Raw genomic sequence first — 15,792 nt, 5'->3', positions numbered from 1 at the left:
TAAAAATAAAAAAATTAGCCCGGCCTGGTGGTGTGCGCCTATAATCCCAGCTACTTGGGAGGCTGAGGCAGGAGAATCGCTTGAAACTGGGAGGCAGAGGTTGCAGTGAACTCTGCAGTGGAGATTTCGCCACTGCACTCCAGCCTGGGCAACAGTGAGACTCCATCTTAAAAGAAAAAAGAAAGGGATGGGCGGATTTGCCCCCTTTGCCCTGCATCCAGCCATTTCACACTGTCAGCCACTTCTCACTATCTGCTTGCAAGACTGGCAGGGTCAGAGCATTCGTGACCATCTTAGCATCCGTGGAGCCTGTGGCTAATTCAAATCAAACAGAGTCAGACTGCTGAGAAGAAAATTATAGAAACAAAGTATTTATTATTTTCCATTTAAAAAAAAAGGAAATGGTGCCCAAGAGAGGAATGTTCCTAAGGAAACCCAGTGTTTCTTGCCGTGTCTTCTCTAAATGACAAACGCTCTTTGGCAAAAGAAAACAATTAATGCAACTAGAACTGCCTTCTGAGAGCAACGTTTAATTCTGACCCAGAATTATAATAATTTCTGAAAGTTCTATTAATTTCAGCACACTGTGTAGGAATTACTCAGGCTTTTCCCATCCTATAGCTCCTAAAAAACCAAAGTGGCTAACCATATCTGGCATAACAGAGGAAGTAAGGTGCATTTCCCGATCTTCCACCATCACAGAAAAGCACACTTAATTTGCATCTCAAGTCGTCTGGAGTAAAGTCTATGTTGCTGGCAATAGTTGTGTTATCCTGACTTCTCTTCCCCAGGTCCTGTTGTCTGTAACAGAGATGTGTTGTGAAATGCTGTCACTTGCTTCTCCCTTTCTTTCCTTTGGGAGCACCCGGCCAATGGAAGCCTCGCAGATGCAGGCAGTCAGCGACGTTGTGGGCGATGTAGCAGAGGTTCAGCATGGCCGCGGGGCTGAGAATGTCCACTTCTGGTTTCTTCTGTTTCTTCCCATGAGACTTGCCCTGGCCTTTTCCTTTTTTCCCTTTAGCTGGCTTTCAAAGACAAATATAAATATGGGAGGAGGGAAGTTAGTTTTTTGGTTTTTGTTTTTTTTGAGACAGGGTTTCACTCCCATCACCCAGGCTGGAGTGCAGTGACATGCTCTTGGCTCACTACAACCTCCACCTCCCGTGCTCAAGTGATCCTCCTGCCTCAGCCTGCCAAGTAGCTGGGATTACAAGGTGTGCCCCACCACTCCCGGCTAATTTTTGTACTTTTAGTAGAGACAGGGTTTCACCATGTTGGGTAGGCTGCTCTCAAACTCCTGACCTCAAGTGATCTGCCCACTTCAGACTCCCAAAGTGCTGGGATTACAGGTGTGAGCCATCTTGCCAGGCCGAGTTAGTTTTTATAAACTTGGTATCGTTTTCAGTATTTCTGTATTGAACAAGGAAAAAAAATTCCTAAAAGGAAATAAGTCAAAACAGCAGCCACAACAAACAGTTTGCATCGTCGTGTCTTCTCTAAATGACAAACCCCCTTTGGCAAACGAAAACAATTAATGCAACTAGAACTGCCTTTTGAGAGCAAGGTTTAATTCTGACCCAGAATTATAATAATTTCTGAAAGTCACATGCAATCTAATTTGACAAATGTTTATTAAGCACCCTGATTAAAAGAGACCCAACCTAATGCAAGCTGTGGCCCTTGTTTGCATTCTTATTTGAACAAGCTGCAAAAAGATGTCTTTGAGTTAATCAGGGAAATCTGATCATGTCAAGGAATTATTAGTAATTCTATTAGGTCTGACAATGGCAGCAAATCACAGAAGAAGATGTCCACACGTTTCTGAAGTGCACACTGAAATCTGTAGAGATGAAATGAAAGAAGGCCTGAGGTTTGCTTTAAAACACTCAGCTCCCCCGCTGCCCCCCACCCAGAAAAAACAGATAAAGCAAATGTGGCAAAATCCTAATTATTTCTGAATCTGAGAAATGGCTATATGAGGATTTAGTTTATGATTTTATTTTCATTTATGTTTGGAAATTTTCATAATACACATTAAATTTAAAACAAGTTTGATAATCAGGATGCAAATATGTATGTTGGCACTTGTTTTACAAGTAATCTCTACCTCATTAAGCAGTCATGAGGTTTAAGTGAGACACAAATATACTTAGCATAGGCTGGGCACGGTGGCTCACGCCTGTAATCCCAGCACTTTGGAAGGCCAAGGCGGGCGGATCACCTGAGGTCAGGAAGTTCAAGACCAGCCTGGCCAATAAGGTGAAACCCCGTCTCTACTAAAAATATAAAAACTAGCTGGGCATGCTGGCAAGCGCCTGTAATCCCAGCTGCTCAGGAGGCTGAGGTAGAAGAATCGCCTGAACCCAGGAGCCAGAGGTTGCAGTGAGCCGAGTCACGCCACTGCATTCCAGCCTGGGGGATAGAGCGAGACTCTGCCTCCCCCCGCCCCCCCCCCCGCAAAAAAAAAAAAAAAAAGACACTTAGCACCATGTCTGATGTGAGACAAATACTCAATAAATGATGACTGTCATCATCTTCCTTTTTTTTGGAGACAGGGTCTTGCTGTGTCACCCAGGCTGGAGTGCAGTGGCACAAACTCAGCTTACTGTAATCCTGACCTTCCAGGCTCAAGCGATCCTCCCACCTCAGCCGCCCAAGTAGCTGGGACCACAGGCATTAGCCACCATTTCTGGCTAATTTTTTTATTTTTGGTAGAGACAGTCTGGCTATATTGCCTAGGCTGGTCTTAAACTCCTGGGCTCAAACGAGCCTCCCATCTTGGCCTCCCAAAGTGCTGGGATTAGAGGCTTGAGCCACTGTGCCCGGCCTGTGCCATCATCTTTAACACCACCAACACTCAAAGCTGTATTTCTATGTATTATTCCTGCCTTCAGAATGGAAATGTAGGGGCTCAGTTAGGCTACCCAGCATGCAGAAACCAGTGTCCACCAGGCTCGGTGTCTATTCTCTTTCCATGACTACCCCATAAGGTCAGTGTTCTCTGGGAAAATGAATGGATACCATCCTAATCTGGAAATAAACTATTACATTTTGAGCTTGTCAACCTGTTTTTCATGGATTGTGCTTTTGTCATACCCAAAAAATCTTTGCCTAACCCAAGTAACAAGCATCTTCTATATTTTCTTCTAGAAGGGTTATAGTTTTTGGTTTTACATTTATATTTGCTAGAACTGCACAAAACTCAGTTGAACTTCTCTATGTCCTCTGACCCACACATACAGAAAATAACCGATGGAAGTATATTATTAAAAAATGTCTCTTGTAGGCAAGGGAGAGGAGAGGAAGGTATAAACGTTCAAGGACACCTGCAAGGGGTAAGCATTTATATAAAATAGATGTCCTATTCACAGCATTGTGGTCAAAAAATGTCCCAAGCTAAACAAAGAGGAACATAGTTCATGTGTTACAACTACTAAAATAGGCCAGGCGCGCTGGCTCACGCCTGTAATCCCAGCACTTTGGGAGGCTGAGGCGGGCACATCACGAGGTCAGGAGTTCGAGATCAGCCTAGCCAACATGGTGAAACCCCGTGTCTACTAAAAATACAAAAATTAGCCAGGTGTGGTGGCGCACACCTGTAATCCCAGCTACTTAGGAGGCTGAGGCAGGAATATCTCTTGAACCCGGAAGACGGAGGTTGCAGTGAGTTGAGATCACTCCACTGCACTCCAGCCTGGTGACAGAGCGAGACTCCGTCTAAAAAAAAAAAAAAAAAAACTGCTAAAATACATTTTTGCTAGGTGAAATAGAGTACATTCCTAGATACAAAACCCGGGAATGAAGATGAGACGTATCTTGCAATGCAGTGGCCTGGCTTCTCTGAGAGAATCCACATGAAAATCCTATGTAACTGCATTCTCCTGGTAAAACAGCCCCATGAGGTACGGGATGTACATTTTACCAGAAACTCTTAAAGACTTTGGGTCTTGATTTTCTTTCTTTTTTATTTTTTGAAACAGAGTCTTGCTCTTGTTGCCCAGGCTGGAGTGCAATGGCATGATCTTGGCTCACTGCAACCTCTGCCTCCCAGGTTCAAGTGATTCTCCTGCCTCAGCCTCCCGAATAGCTGGCATTACAGGCACTTGCCACCACGCCTGGCTAATTTTTGTATTTTTAGTAGAGACGGGGTTTCGCCATGTTGGCCAGGCTGGTCTTCAACTCCTGACCTCGTGATCTGCCCGCCTCGGCCTCCCAAAGTGCTGGGATTATAGGCGTGAGCCACCGCGCCTGGCCTGGGTCTCAATTTCTTTATGTCTTTGTACTTTTTTGCATGCCAACCACACTTGACTTAATGTTTGTGTTTTAATCTTTAAAATGGTTTGGGACCTAAAATTCACATAAAAGTTTGACATTTTTATTTGAAGTTCTCATCTTATTGTAAAAAATTGGCAAACTGATTCTAAAATTCATATGGAAACACAAAGGATGTGAGATAAAGGTTTGACACTGTTTTCAAAGTTCTCATCTTTTTGTAGAAGATTCCAAAATTCACATGGAAAAGCGGACTTAGGAAAAAAGAACCAGCTGTGTGTAATGGCTCACGCCTGTAATCCTCACACTCTGGGAGACTGAGGCAGGTGGATCACCTGAGGTCAGGAGTTTGAGACCAGCCTGGCCACTACAGTGAAACCCGGTCTCTATTAAAAAATACAACAATTAGCCGAGTGTGGTGGCGGGCACCAGTAATTCCAGCTACTCGGGAGGCTGAGGCAGGAGAATCGCTTGAACCCGGAAGGCAGAGGTTGCAGTGAGCTGAGATTGCGCCACTGCACTCCAGCCTGGGTGAGAGAACAAGATCCTGTCTCAAAAAAGAAAGAAAAAGAAAAGAACAAAATTGGTAGACTAATACTACCTTATTTCAAGAATTATTATAAAGCTACCATAACAAGATGGTGTGATAGTGGTGTCAAGATAGGCAACTAGAGCAATGGGACAGAATAGAGTCCAGAAATAGATCCACACGTATTTGATCAGCTAATTTTCAACAAAGGTATTGGTGAAGCAAAGATAATCTTGTTCAACATATGGTGCTGGAATAATGAATATCCATTTACAAAAAAATGAACCTCAACCCATAGTCTCACCATATATAAAAATTAACTCAAAATAGATAATAGAAATAAATATAAAACCAAAAACTATAATACTTCTACAAGAAAATAGAGAAGACTTTTGTTACCTTGGATTATTAGGCAAATATTTCTTGGATATGACATTAAAAGCACAACTCATGAAAACAACTTGATAAACTCACCATCGACATTTAAAACTTTTGTTCTTCAAAAGATATTATTAAGAGAATGAAAAGACAAGCCTCAGACTGGGGGAAATATCTGCAAATCATGTATCTCATAAAGGCCTATATGGAGAACAAAGAACTCTCAAAACGCAATAGTAAGAAAACCACTCAATAAAACATGTTCAAAGGTTGAATAGACCCTTCCCCAAGAAAGATATACAGATGGCAAATAAGCACATGAAAAGATACTCAACATTAAGTCATTAGTGAAATGCAATGAAAACCAGGAGATACCACCACATATATTTTGGAATGGCTCAAGTCAAAAAGACTGATCCTACCAAGTATTGGTGAAGATGTAAAGAAACTGAAACTCTCATACACCTCTGATGGAAATCTAAAATGACAGAACCACTTTGAAAAACAGTTTGCAGTCTCTTTAAGAAGTTAAACACATGTCTACCATATGACCCAGTCCATTCCACTCCTAAGGTGGAAATGAAAGCATATGTTCATTCAAAGACTTTTACACGAATGTTCATAGTAGCTTTATTTGTAATAGCTAAAAACTGGAAACAGGCTGGGTGCAGTGGCTCATGCCTGTCATCTCAGCACTTTGGGAGGCCAAGGTAGGAAGATCGCTTGAGCCCAGGAGTTCAAGATCAGCCCCGGCAACAAAATGGGACCCCATATCTATATTTAAAAAAAAAAAATTGGCTGGGCACAGTGGCTCACGCCTGTAATCCCAGCACTTTGGGAGTCCGAGGTGGGCGGATCACGAAGTCAGGAGATCGAGACTGTCCTGGCTAACACGGTGAAACCCTGTCTCTACTATAAATACAAAAAATTAGCTGGGCATGGTGGTGGGCACCTGTAGTCCCAGCTACTAGGGAGGCTGAGGCAGGAGAATGGTGTGAACCCAGGAGGCGGAGCTTGCAGTGAGCGCAGATTGAGCCACTGCTCTCCAGCCTGGGCAACAGAGTGAGACTCCATCTCAAAAAAAAAAAAAAAAAAAAAGAAAAGGAAAGAAAGAAAGAAAACCTAAAAGCCCATCAGCAGGCGAATGGATAGACCATGGTATAACCATACAATGGAACACTACTCAGCACTAAAAAGGAATAATTACTGATAAATGATATAACATGGATGAATTTCTAAATAATTACTCAAGTAAAAAAAGTCAGTAAAAAAAAAAAACATAATGTATGACTGCATATATATAAAATCTCAGAAACGATAAACTAATCTAGAGAGAGGGCAGACCAGCCATTGCCTGGGAGGGTTGGGAGGGAGTAGGGGTACAGAGAGGGGCAAGAGAGAAAGGCGGATTACAAAAAAACGGGTGATGGCTGTATTTACAATCTTGATTGTGGTGATGGCTTAATGAATGCACACATTTGCCAAACTTATCAAAGTGTGCATTTTATTTATTTTTATTTATTTTTTGAAACAGGTCTCACTCTGTTGCCCAGGCTGGAGTACAGTGGTGCGATCATGGCTCACTGCAGTCTCGATCTCCCAGGCTCAAGCGATCCTCCCACCTCAGCCTCCTGAGTAACTGGGACTACAGATTTGCACCACCATGCCCAACTAATTTTTTCTACTTTTTATAGAGATGAGGGTCTCATTATGTTGCCCAAGCAGGTCTCGAACTCCTGAGCTCAAGCTATCCTCTCGCCTCAGCCTCCCAAAATTCTGGGTTTACAGGCATGAGCTACCATACCCAAAGCATGCATTTTAAACATGTAAAATTTATTGTATATACATTCCACCTCAATAAATCTGTTAAGAAATTATTACATGGGAATAATAAAGGTTTTGTTTCTGGGCCCATCCATTCCTTGGATTGGTTCAATACAACTTTGTGGCTCTTGGCTGTTCCTGGTCTCAGAACACGCAGCTCCCAACTTAAAGCCCTCCAAACTCCTTAAGGAAAACCACTTGACTTCAGCCACACTGGACTTTCTTCTAGTTCCCAACACTCCATGCTTCTCCCTGGGCAATGCTTGCTCTTCCTGCAGACCTTCTAATTGAAGGGGCAGAATTCGTTGCTTCTCTTTATGCTAGCCTCTGCTCAAATATCACCTCTTTAGAAAAACCTCCTTGACAGGCTGGGCATGGTGGCTCACAGTGGCTCAGCACTTTGGGAGGCCGAGGCCGGTGGATCATCTGAGGTCAGGAGTTCAAGACCAGCCTGGACAACATGGTAAAACCCCATCTCTACTAAAAATACAAAAAAAATTAGCCAGGCACGGTGGCGGGTGCCTGTAATCCCAGCTACTCAGGAGGCTGAGGCAGGAGAATTGCTTGAACCTGGGAGGCGGAGGTTGCAGTGAACCGAGATCGCGCCATTGCACTCCAGCCTGGGCGACAAGAGTAAAACTCTGTCTCAAAAAAAAAAAAAAGAAAAAGAGAAAAAGAAAAACCTCCCTGACACCATGTCTATATTCTGTCTGTAACTGGAGTGACCATATAATTTATTGCCCAAATCAAGATACTTCAACAAATATAAACAAACATAAACTGAGACTGTCCCAGGCTAGGGACAGGGGGAGGTACAGTGGGCTGTCTTTAACAGTCTCCCAGCAACCCCAGTAGAGTCACTGTCCATCTCCTTCCCCGCAGCACTTTTCACTAGTTAATAGTAATTGTTGTTTATGTTTATTGTTTATTTCCCTCACCAGAGATTCTGTCTATAAATTTACCACTGAATTCCCCAGCCTACACCAATATCTGCCACACTGCAAGGATGCATAAATATCTGCTGAGTGAATGAATACATCACAACTGAGATGCAATGCAAGAACAGAATTTAGAAAGCAAATGTGGATTTCTGCTTTTCTGAATTTTAAGATGCCTCCTTCATTCATTCAACAAGTATTTAACAAAAATCTACTGTGTCCCAGGCCCTGTATTAGATGGGGAGCAAAGGAGATCTCACGATGCTTACAGTCCAGTGAGGTCGAGAAAGACACTAGTCACCTAATCACAAATGCATTTACTCACGACCCATGCTGTGAAGAAAGGGCCCTACTGGCCAGGCGTGGTGGTTCACACCTGTAATCCCGGCACTCTGGGAGGCCGAGGCAGGTGGATCACTTGCACCCAGTTTGAGACCAGTCTGGGAAAGATGGCAAAATCCGGTCTCTACAGAAATTTAAAAAATTAGCTGGGCTCAGTGGCACACATCTGTAGTCCCCAATACTCAGGCGGCTGAGGTGGGAGGACCCCTTGGGCCCAGGAATTCAAGGCCAAAATGAGCTATGTATGATACCATCGCACTCCAGCCTGGGCAACAAAGCAAAACCCTATCTCTAAAAAAAAAACAAAAGCAAAGAAATTAATAAAGACCCTATAATGCCTATAACACATGGAATTATAATAGCACAAGATGGGCAAGGGCTGACCTAGTCTGGGCCGTCAAAGGAAGGGCTCCCTAAGAGTGGCCTGTGGGCCGAGAGTAGGGAATTCCAAGACCAACAGCCTATGCAAAGTCTCTGAAGCCGGAGAGAAGGTGCACAAAGAGACGGAAACCCAAAAAAGGCCAACAAGGCCAGCCCACAGGCAGCCAAGGGGGCCAGTGAGAGCAGCTGAGGCAGGAAAGGTAGGCAAGGTTCCGCTCTGGCTTGCAGGCTCTGTGCACTAAGGTGTTTGACCTTCATTCAAGGAGCATGAATTAACTGGCATTTGCTTCAATGGCTATGTACAGCATTCTGCCTCAGTTCCCTGGGCCCTGAAAGAAATGGCAGTTGGCTGGGCACAGTGGCTCACGCCTGTAATCCCAGCAATTTGAGAGGCCAAGGCAGGCGGATCCCTTGAGCCCAGACGTTTGAGACCAGCCTGGGCAACATGGCGAAACCCTGTCTCTACTAAAAATACAGAGATTAGCCAGGCATGGTGATGCCTGCCTACGGTCCCAGCTACTTGGGAGGCTGTGGTGGGAGGATCACTTGAGCCTCAGAGATGGAGGCTGCAGTCAGCTGTGATCACACCACTGTACTCCAGCCTGTGTGACAAAGTAAGACCCTGTCAAAAAAAAAAAAAGGTAATAGCAACCATGGAATGACTCTCAAACCAAGAAATTTTTACTTAATCCTTTTACACGAAACAAACTGGAAAGAACACAGAAACTTAATGATTTCTACACTAGAGTCTAATGAGGAATAAGGCTTTCCAAGGAAAAACAGGCAAAGCACCAGAGGGGAGGTGCAAAGGGCTGTGGGCGCTGAAGGAGCGATGGGGAAGCAGGAGGCAGGGTCCTTCTGATCCAAGCCTCAAAGAAAACGGATCAAGACAGGGAAGGCGCAAGGGGCTTCCAGAAGAACGCGGGTTTAGTGTGGGATGCAGGGTTTTTGTTCGTTTTGTTTGTTGTTGTTTAGCAGAGAAGATATGGCAGAGAAAGCTCGAGGTTGAGGCCCCTTTAGCAAGGGCTCTGTGCGCCCAGCTCAAGCATGCAGTACTTAGCTTAGCAGACAATGATGCCTCCCTGAGGACTTGGGGCAGGGGCTGGAAGGTCACAGCCCTTCTGGAAAGAGCAGCGAGGGTGGGAAGGAGGTCGTAAGTGACTGGATGAGGGCTGAGAACAGGAATGCTGTTGACAGCAAGGTGGTGGTACCAGGCTCACTCTCTGCTTCCTGAGTCTGCGGAGCAGTGGAGAATCCCGCGCGGGCACCCAGGGTGGCGACGGCAGCTAACAGCTCGGACCCGTCACTGTGGGCGTGGCCTGGCGCCCTGAGGTGCCACACCACGGTGCCACCCTCACTTTATTTTCCACATCAACCGTCTGGGTGTGAGAGCTGCTCAACAGGACCACGACCTAAAACCTGGAAAGAGGGCTGGCCTGACTCCGCGGCTGCTGCGCCCCCAGCAGGCGCGGACCGCCGGGCACCCCTTGTCCCTCCATCTTTTCGCCACGCGTTGAGGTCGACCCCAAGGAGAGGCGGTGACCTCGGCGCCCGCGCCTCTCCGGGACAGCCTGGGGCTCCACGGCGCGCGCCCTGGCCCCCGGTACTTTAGGGAGACGGGGATTACCATGGCGATTCTCAGCCGAGCAGGCAGGCGTGGTGGACTCTCCCGATCCCGAAGCCCTTAGCATCCACCGGGGCCGCTGCCCCCAGCGCCCGTTCCCCTAGCACCCCTGGCCCCTTCTCGGCCCTCCTCAGGGAACCGCCACGGGCCCAGCCTCACTACGCCTCCCCGCCACGCCTCGCTGGGAGGAGCGCGGCCGGCTCGAGAGGCAGCCAGCCGCGGAGCCGCCTGGACGCGAGGCACCTGCTTGCCCCACGCGGCACCTACGCCGCCGCAGCTGTGGGCGCTGGGCCGGCGTGCGCCTCGGGGGCGGGGCCGTGCGCACAATCACCAGGCGTGGGGCAGGGCCTCGCCGTGGTTACCGTTGCCAGGGCAACGCGGCAGCGCGCGGAGGGTGAGCGGAGCAGGGTTCTGGGCCTGCGCGCGCGGGATGGGCCTTCACCTAGTACGAGGCCGACCACGGCCTCCAGCGCCCGGAACCCCAGTTCGGCGCTTTAGCGTCTGGGTTTGGGCTGCCGGAGCGGCGGGCGCAGGGCGAGGGGGCGGGCGCGGGCGGCGCTCGCACTGGGGTGGCACTGGGGTGAGAGCGCAGTCCAGGCCCGCTCACTCGGCCAACCTGGGAGAGATCATCAGAGAAGCTCTTTTGGGAAACGAGCATAAGGACTGTGACGGTGAAGGGAGAATATCATGGGAAATGTTTGCAAAAGAGCCGGATAAAGAGAGTAAGGGCCCGAGAGACTAAAGGGGTGGGGAGGGAGTTCATGTGCAAGTAGGATTGGGCGAGAAAGGTACAGTAGGTACAGTTTTGCCTCCAACCTTGCCAGTTCCAGCCTCCCTCCCCGCGGGTGAAGTCTACACTTTGGGTGGTACGACTCATTCTTTTTTATGACTTGTCATTCCTTTTTTTTTTTTTTTTTTGAGACCGAGTCTCTCTCTGTCGCCCAGGTTGGAGTGCAGTGGCGCGATCTCGGTTCACTGCAACCTCCGCCTCCCAAGTTTAAACCATTCTCCTGCCTCAGCCTCTTGAGTAGCTGGGATTACAGATGCGTACCACTATGCCCGGCTAATTTTTGTATTTTTAGTAGAGATGGGGTTTCGCCATGTTGGTCACGCTGGTCTCGAACTCCTGACCTCAGGTGATCCGCCCGCCTCAGCCTCCCAAAGTGCTGGGATTACAGACGTGAGCCACCGCGCCCGGCCTATCATTCCTTTTTATTCAACAGTTATTGAGCATCTGCCACGTGCCTGACACTCTTCCAGGCCCTGGAAATTGAGCTCTGAATGAGGCAAAGTCCTTGTTCTTTTAAGGGGTGATTTGGGGGAGGTGGTCGTGGCTGAAATGGAGGGCCTGGCAGACGTTAAAAGTGATATGGACAGTATGGCATATTGCATTAAATTGATGTGACCACTGGGTGCTCTTTTAGATTGGTGACTGGGGAAGGCCTCTCTGAGGAGGTGACGTTAAAACAGATCTGGATGACAAGGAGCAGTCAATTATGCCAAAATTAGGGACAGGAGGAGGAGGCTAGACCAAGAAGCAGGAGTAGGGTCCTGGAAGGCTCTGCAAGGATGAGGTGTTTTGTTTGCTTTCTCTTGAAAGACAAACTGGCTTCCAAAGAGGACTGTTTATGTTCTAGGTTCTCTTACATATGCTTTCCCTAATCCTTCATTAGCAGAGCAAACCCAACTTCCAACTACTTTTAATATGTCTGTGAGTTTTTCTTATGAGTCCATATGCCCTGGATATGGCAAATTCTCCTGCCCTCCACCTGCACTTTCTTCTCTTCTTGCGCCTGTCTTCATCCCTGGATGGGGCTGGCCCACCCCAGCCGCTTACACTTCTCTGGGTTATCTCAGCTCTCCCAAGGTTACCCCTATGGGATCACTCCCAAATCTGTTCCAGCCCTGCTTTTCCTGAGCTCCAGATCAGAGATCCAGAGCCCTGCTACAAGGCTGTTTTGTTTTCTTTCTTTTCTTTTTTTTTTTTTTTTTTTTGAGATGGAGTCTTGGCTCTGTCGCCCAGGCTGGAGTGCAATGCCACGATCACTGCTCACTGCAACCTCTGCTCCTTGGGTTCAAGCAATTCTCCTGCCTCAGCCTCCCAAGTAGCTGGGATTACAAAGCATGCGCTATCACGCCCGGCTAATTTTTGTATTTTTAGTAGAGACAGGGGCCGGGCTGGTCTCGAACTCCTGACCTCAGGTGATCCGCCTGCCTCGGCCTCCCACTGGGATTACAGGCGTGAGCCACTGCACCGGCCTCCTGCTACAAGTTTTAAAACTCAGCTGTCTTGAAAGTAGATCAGTGGTCGAGGTGTGCCATGGGTCGGGGAGGATTGACTCTGCAGTGGGCTAAGAGGAAAATTCCTGAGCGATGGAAATACTCTCTATCCTGATTGTGGCAGTAGTTACACAGGTGCAGGGCTGGCTGCATCATTTGCATGGCTTAGTGCAAAATGAAAACAGGAAGAAGCAGGGAAAAGTGCCACTAAAGGTACTAAATTAGAAAGCTTTCCTTTTCTCTGTGGTCTCTATCAACCTGTTATGCTGTTTTTATTTACTGTTTAATGTGTTTCCTTGGGTACGGGAACACTTCCCTTCCTAGCTATCGTCCCATAGCAGATGGGTGACCCTCGAGGGATTGCACCCTCTGTGCCAGGATGTGCTTGGTGTCATGACTGTGGTGGACAGGATGCTCGCATGTCTCACTCTGAATGTACGGGGGTATTGCCATGCCCTGCCCTAGATGGGGTTGGGGGTTGGGTAGGGTGAAGGTGGGGATTGGGGATAGTGGGGGGTGACAAGAGGTGAGACTCAGCAGCAGCTAAGGCACCAACCCCCTTCCCCCAACAGGCTCCATTTTCCCGTCGGATTTCATTGACAAAACAAAAATTCAAAGGTAAAATTACTAAGAAATTTTCACACTGTGAAACTCAGAGCACTAAACCACAAGCCTGTGGCCCTTCTAAGAGTAGGACTCGGCCAGGCACGGTGACTCATGTCTGTGATCCCAGCACTTTGAGAGGCCGAGGCGGGTGGATTACCTGCGGTCAGGAGTTCAAGACCAGCCTGACCAACACGGTGAAACCCCCATCTCTACTAAAAAATACAAAAATTAGCCAGGCATGGTGGTGGGCACCTGTAATCCCAGCTACTCGGGAGGCTGAGGCAGAAGAATTGCTTGAACCCGGGAGGCGGAGGTTGCAGTGAGCCGAGATTGCACCACTGCACTCCAGCCTAGGTGACAGAGCAAGACTCCTTCTCAAAAAAAAAAAAAAAAAAAAAAGGAGTAGGACTCTGTGTGACCACTGGGGGGGTCAAACAGCCCATGAACCTGGCCCTGCACAGGTATATACATTTGTCAGAATTAATTAAATTATATACTTCAAATGAGTGCAGTTTACAATATATGAATTATAGCTTGATAAAGTTGATTTTGAAACTTCAACTCAGGAACCTTACCCTACCGCATCTAAAATCAAACATGGCTGGGCGCGGTGGCTCACACCTGCAATACTAGCACTTTGGGAGGCTGAGGCAGCTGGATCGCTTGAACTCAGGAGTTCGAGACCAGCCTGGGCAACATGGTGAAACCCCATTTATGCAAAAAAAAAAAAATACAAAATTTACCGGGCATGGTGGCACGCATTTGTGGTTCTGGCTACTTGGGAGGCTGAGGCGGGAAGATCGCTTGAGCCCAGGGAGTCAAGATTGCAGTGAACAGTGATTGCACCACTGCATTCCAGCCTGGGCGACAGAGCAAGACCCTGCCTCTAAATCAATAAAATCAAACACTTCTCATAGCCAATGTGTATCTCCTTCTGTTTTGGATGATGGCCTCAGCAGCCATCTAGGTACCCACGCTAGGAACTGGTCACCTTTGATCCCTCTCTCTCTCCTTGTATCTAGAACACTCTCATCTGCACCTACTTGAGGCTGCCTCCTGACTTGTTTTTTTTTTTTTTCTTTTTTTGAGATGGAGTTTTTTGCTCTTTCACCCAGACTGGAGTGAAGTGGTACAATCTCAGCTCACTGCAGCTGCTGCCCCCCGGGTTCAAGCAATTCTCCTGCCTCAGACTCCAGAGTAGCTGGGATTACAGGCGTGTGCTAACGCACCTGGTTAATTTTTGTATTTTTAGTACTGACAGGGTTTCACCATGTTGGCCAGGCTGGTCTTGAACTCCTGACCTCAGGTGATCCGCCTGCCTTGGCCTCCCAAAGTGCTAGGATTACAGGCATGAGCCACTGCGCCCAGCTGACTTTCTTTTCTTTTCTTTTCTTTTTTTTTTTTTTCAATTTTTTTTTTTTCTTTAATAGAGATAGGGTCTCCCTATGTTTCCCAGGCTGGTCTTGAACTCCTGGGCTCAAGGGATCCTTTTGCCTCAGCCTCTGAAAGTGCTCAGATTATAGCCATGAGCCACCACACCTGACCCTCACGTTTTTAAGTCTGTGGATGGTGCCACCTGCTCCCAATCACCCAGCTGCAAGCCTCTCAGTGTGCCCTCCTGCATTGCTTGCCAAGCCCTGTCTCTCTGGGGGACCGCCCTTCCCCACCCTGCTCTTCCTCAGATCACCACCCTGCTCAGGCCTGTGCTGTCTCTGACCTGGGCTGCTACAGAAGTCTCCTGACCAGCCCTGCTGCCTCCTGAGGCTTCTGCACTCCATCTGGTATTCTTTCTAAAGCACAGATTTAATCATGTCTCATCCATTTTCAAAAACTGTTGATGACTATTTCCTACAAAGAACTCCTTGGTATGGTATGAATATGTGTCGTCTTCCCGAATCTCGCCTCCATCTGCTTGTCTAGTTTTACTTACCCTTGCTGGCCCCTCATGCTTTATTTTGGCCACTCTCCTCTGTCTCTGGGATTTGTGGTGCTCCACACCTCCCAGCCTCTACTTATGCGGTCTCCTTTAGCTGGAGTGTTTTCTCCTCCTTGCTTATCTTCAGAAGCCTGTTCAACCTTCAAGGCCCAGCACAAACTGTGAGTTCATTAATCACTAGCAACACTTTGTGCCCATTAAACTCAGCCTCGGCCTCTGGCATTGCATGAATCTGTACTTTAGTTAGAGAGAGGTTTCCTTGTCTCCCCCACAGTGAGCAGCCTCTTTTAGGCTCCTCACTTTATGCCACAGCAGTAATGATAGAAGTTAATGGAACAATTTTCATGGTTCATTGGGAAGTATTATTGCCTTTATTCTGCCAAGCCCAGAGACTTCATTCTCATTGACCTCTGAGCCTAAGTGAAGGCTGCTAGCCTCCCCTCCTTTAAGTCCCCCACTTGTTTCTGGGGCATGCTTTCTGCTCCTTGCTCATCCCAGCCCGCATCGTCATTACATGCCTATCTGCCTCCTGCTGCACTCCAAGTGGGGGATGATCTCAGAGTTCACTCCTCAGCCCTGTGCACTTCTCCCTCAGTGTCCCCTCCCCTGCTGGCTCAGGGAGTCACGTCAGTGCCTACCACTCTCATGATGACACAGTTTCTGTGGTGAAAAATGGCTGCCC

General features: G+C 47.6%; 1 protein-coding gene across 2 annotated transcripts; it reads right to left on the bottom strand.

Moving 5' to 3' along the window:
* Positions 1-510: 510 nt before the first annotated feature.
* SMKR1 (small lysine rich protein 1) lies at positions 511-10,590 on the bottom strand. Of its 2 annotated transcripts, none has more exons than XM_031013181.3 (2): positions 10,292-10,590; positions 511-1,021 (listed from the first exon to the last, which is right to left on the bottom strand). In XM_031013181.3, exons 1-2 carry the CDS (start codon positions 10,353-10,355, stop codon positions 831-833), a joined length of 255 nt encoding a protein of 84 aa, XP_030869041.1. In that variant the 5' UTR covers positions 10,356-10,590; the 3' UTR covers positions 511-830. The 2 variants fall into 2 exon arrangements, with proteins under 2 accessions (XP_030869041.1, XP_030869042.1); XM_031013182.3 differs by having other exon boundaries at positions 511-1,025; positions 10,292-10,589.
* Between the last annotated feature and the right edge of the window lie 5,202 nt (positions 10,591-15,792).

The sequence above is a fragment of the Gorilla gorilla genome, chromosome 6 (genome assembly GCF_029281585.2).
Source record: "Gorilla gorilla gorilla isolate KB3781 chromosome 6, NHGRI_mGorGor1-v2.1_pri, whole genome shotgun sequence".
NCBI classification, from domain to species: Eukaryota; Metazoa; Chordata; class Mammalia; order Primates; family Hominidae; genus Gorilla; species Gorilla gorilla.
The sequence above is the reverse complement of the archived record's forward strand: the minus strand, read 5'-3'. Positions and strand labels throughout refer to the sequence as shown.

What these genes read in the sequence shown, in the direction of transcription:
- SMKR1 (XM_031013181.3), bottom strand. Translation starts at nt 10,355, where the DNA reads ATGCTAAGGGCTTCGGGATCGGGAGAGTCCACCACGCCTGCCTGCTCG. An exon ending in CTCGGCTGAGAATCGCCATG is followed by an intron (nt 1,022 to 10,291) that starts GTAATCCCCGTC and finishes TTTGAAAGCCAG; the next exon opens with CTAAAGGGAAAAAAGGAAAA.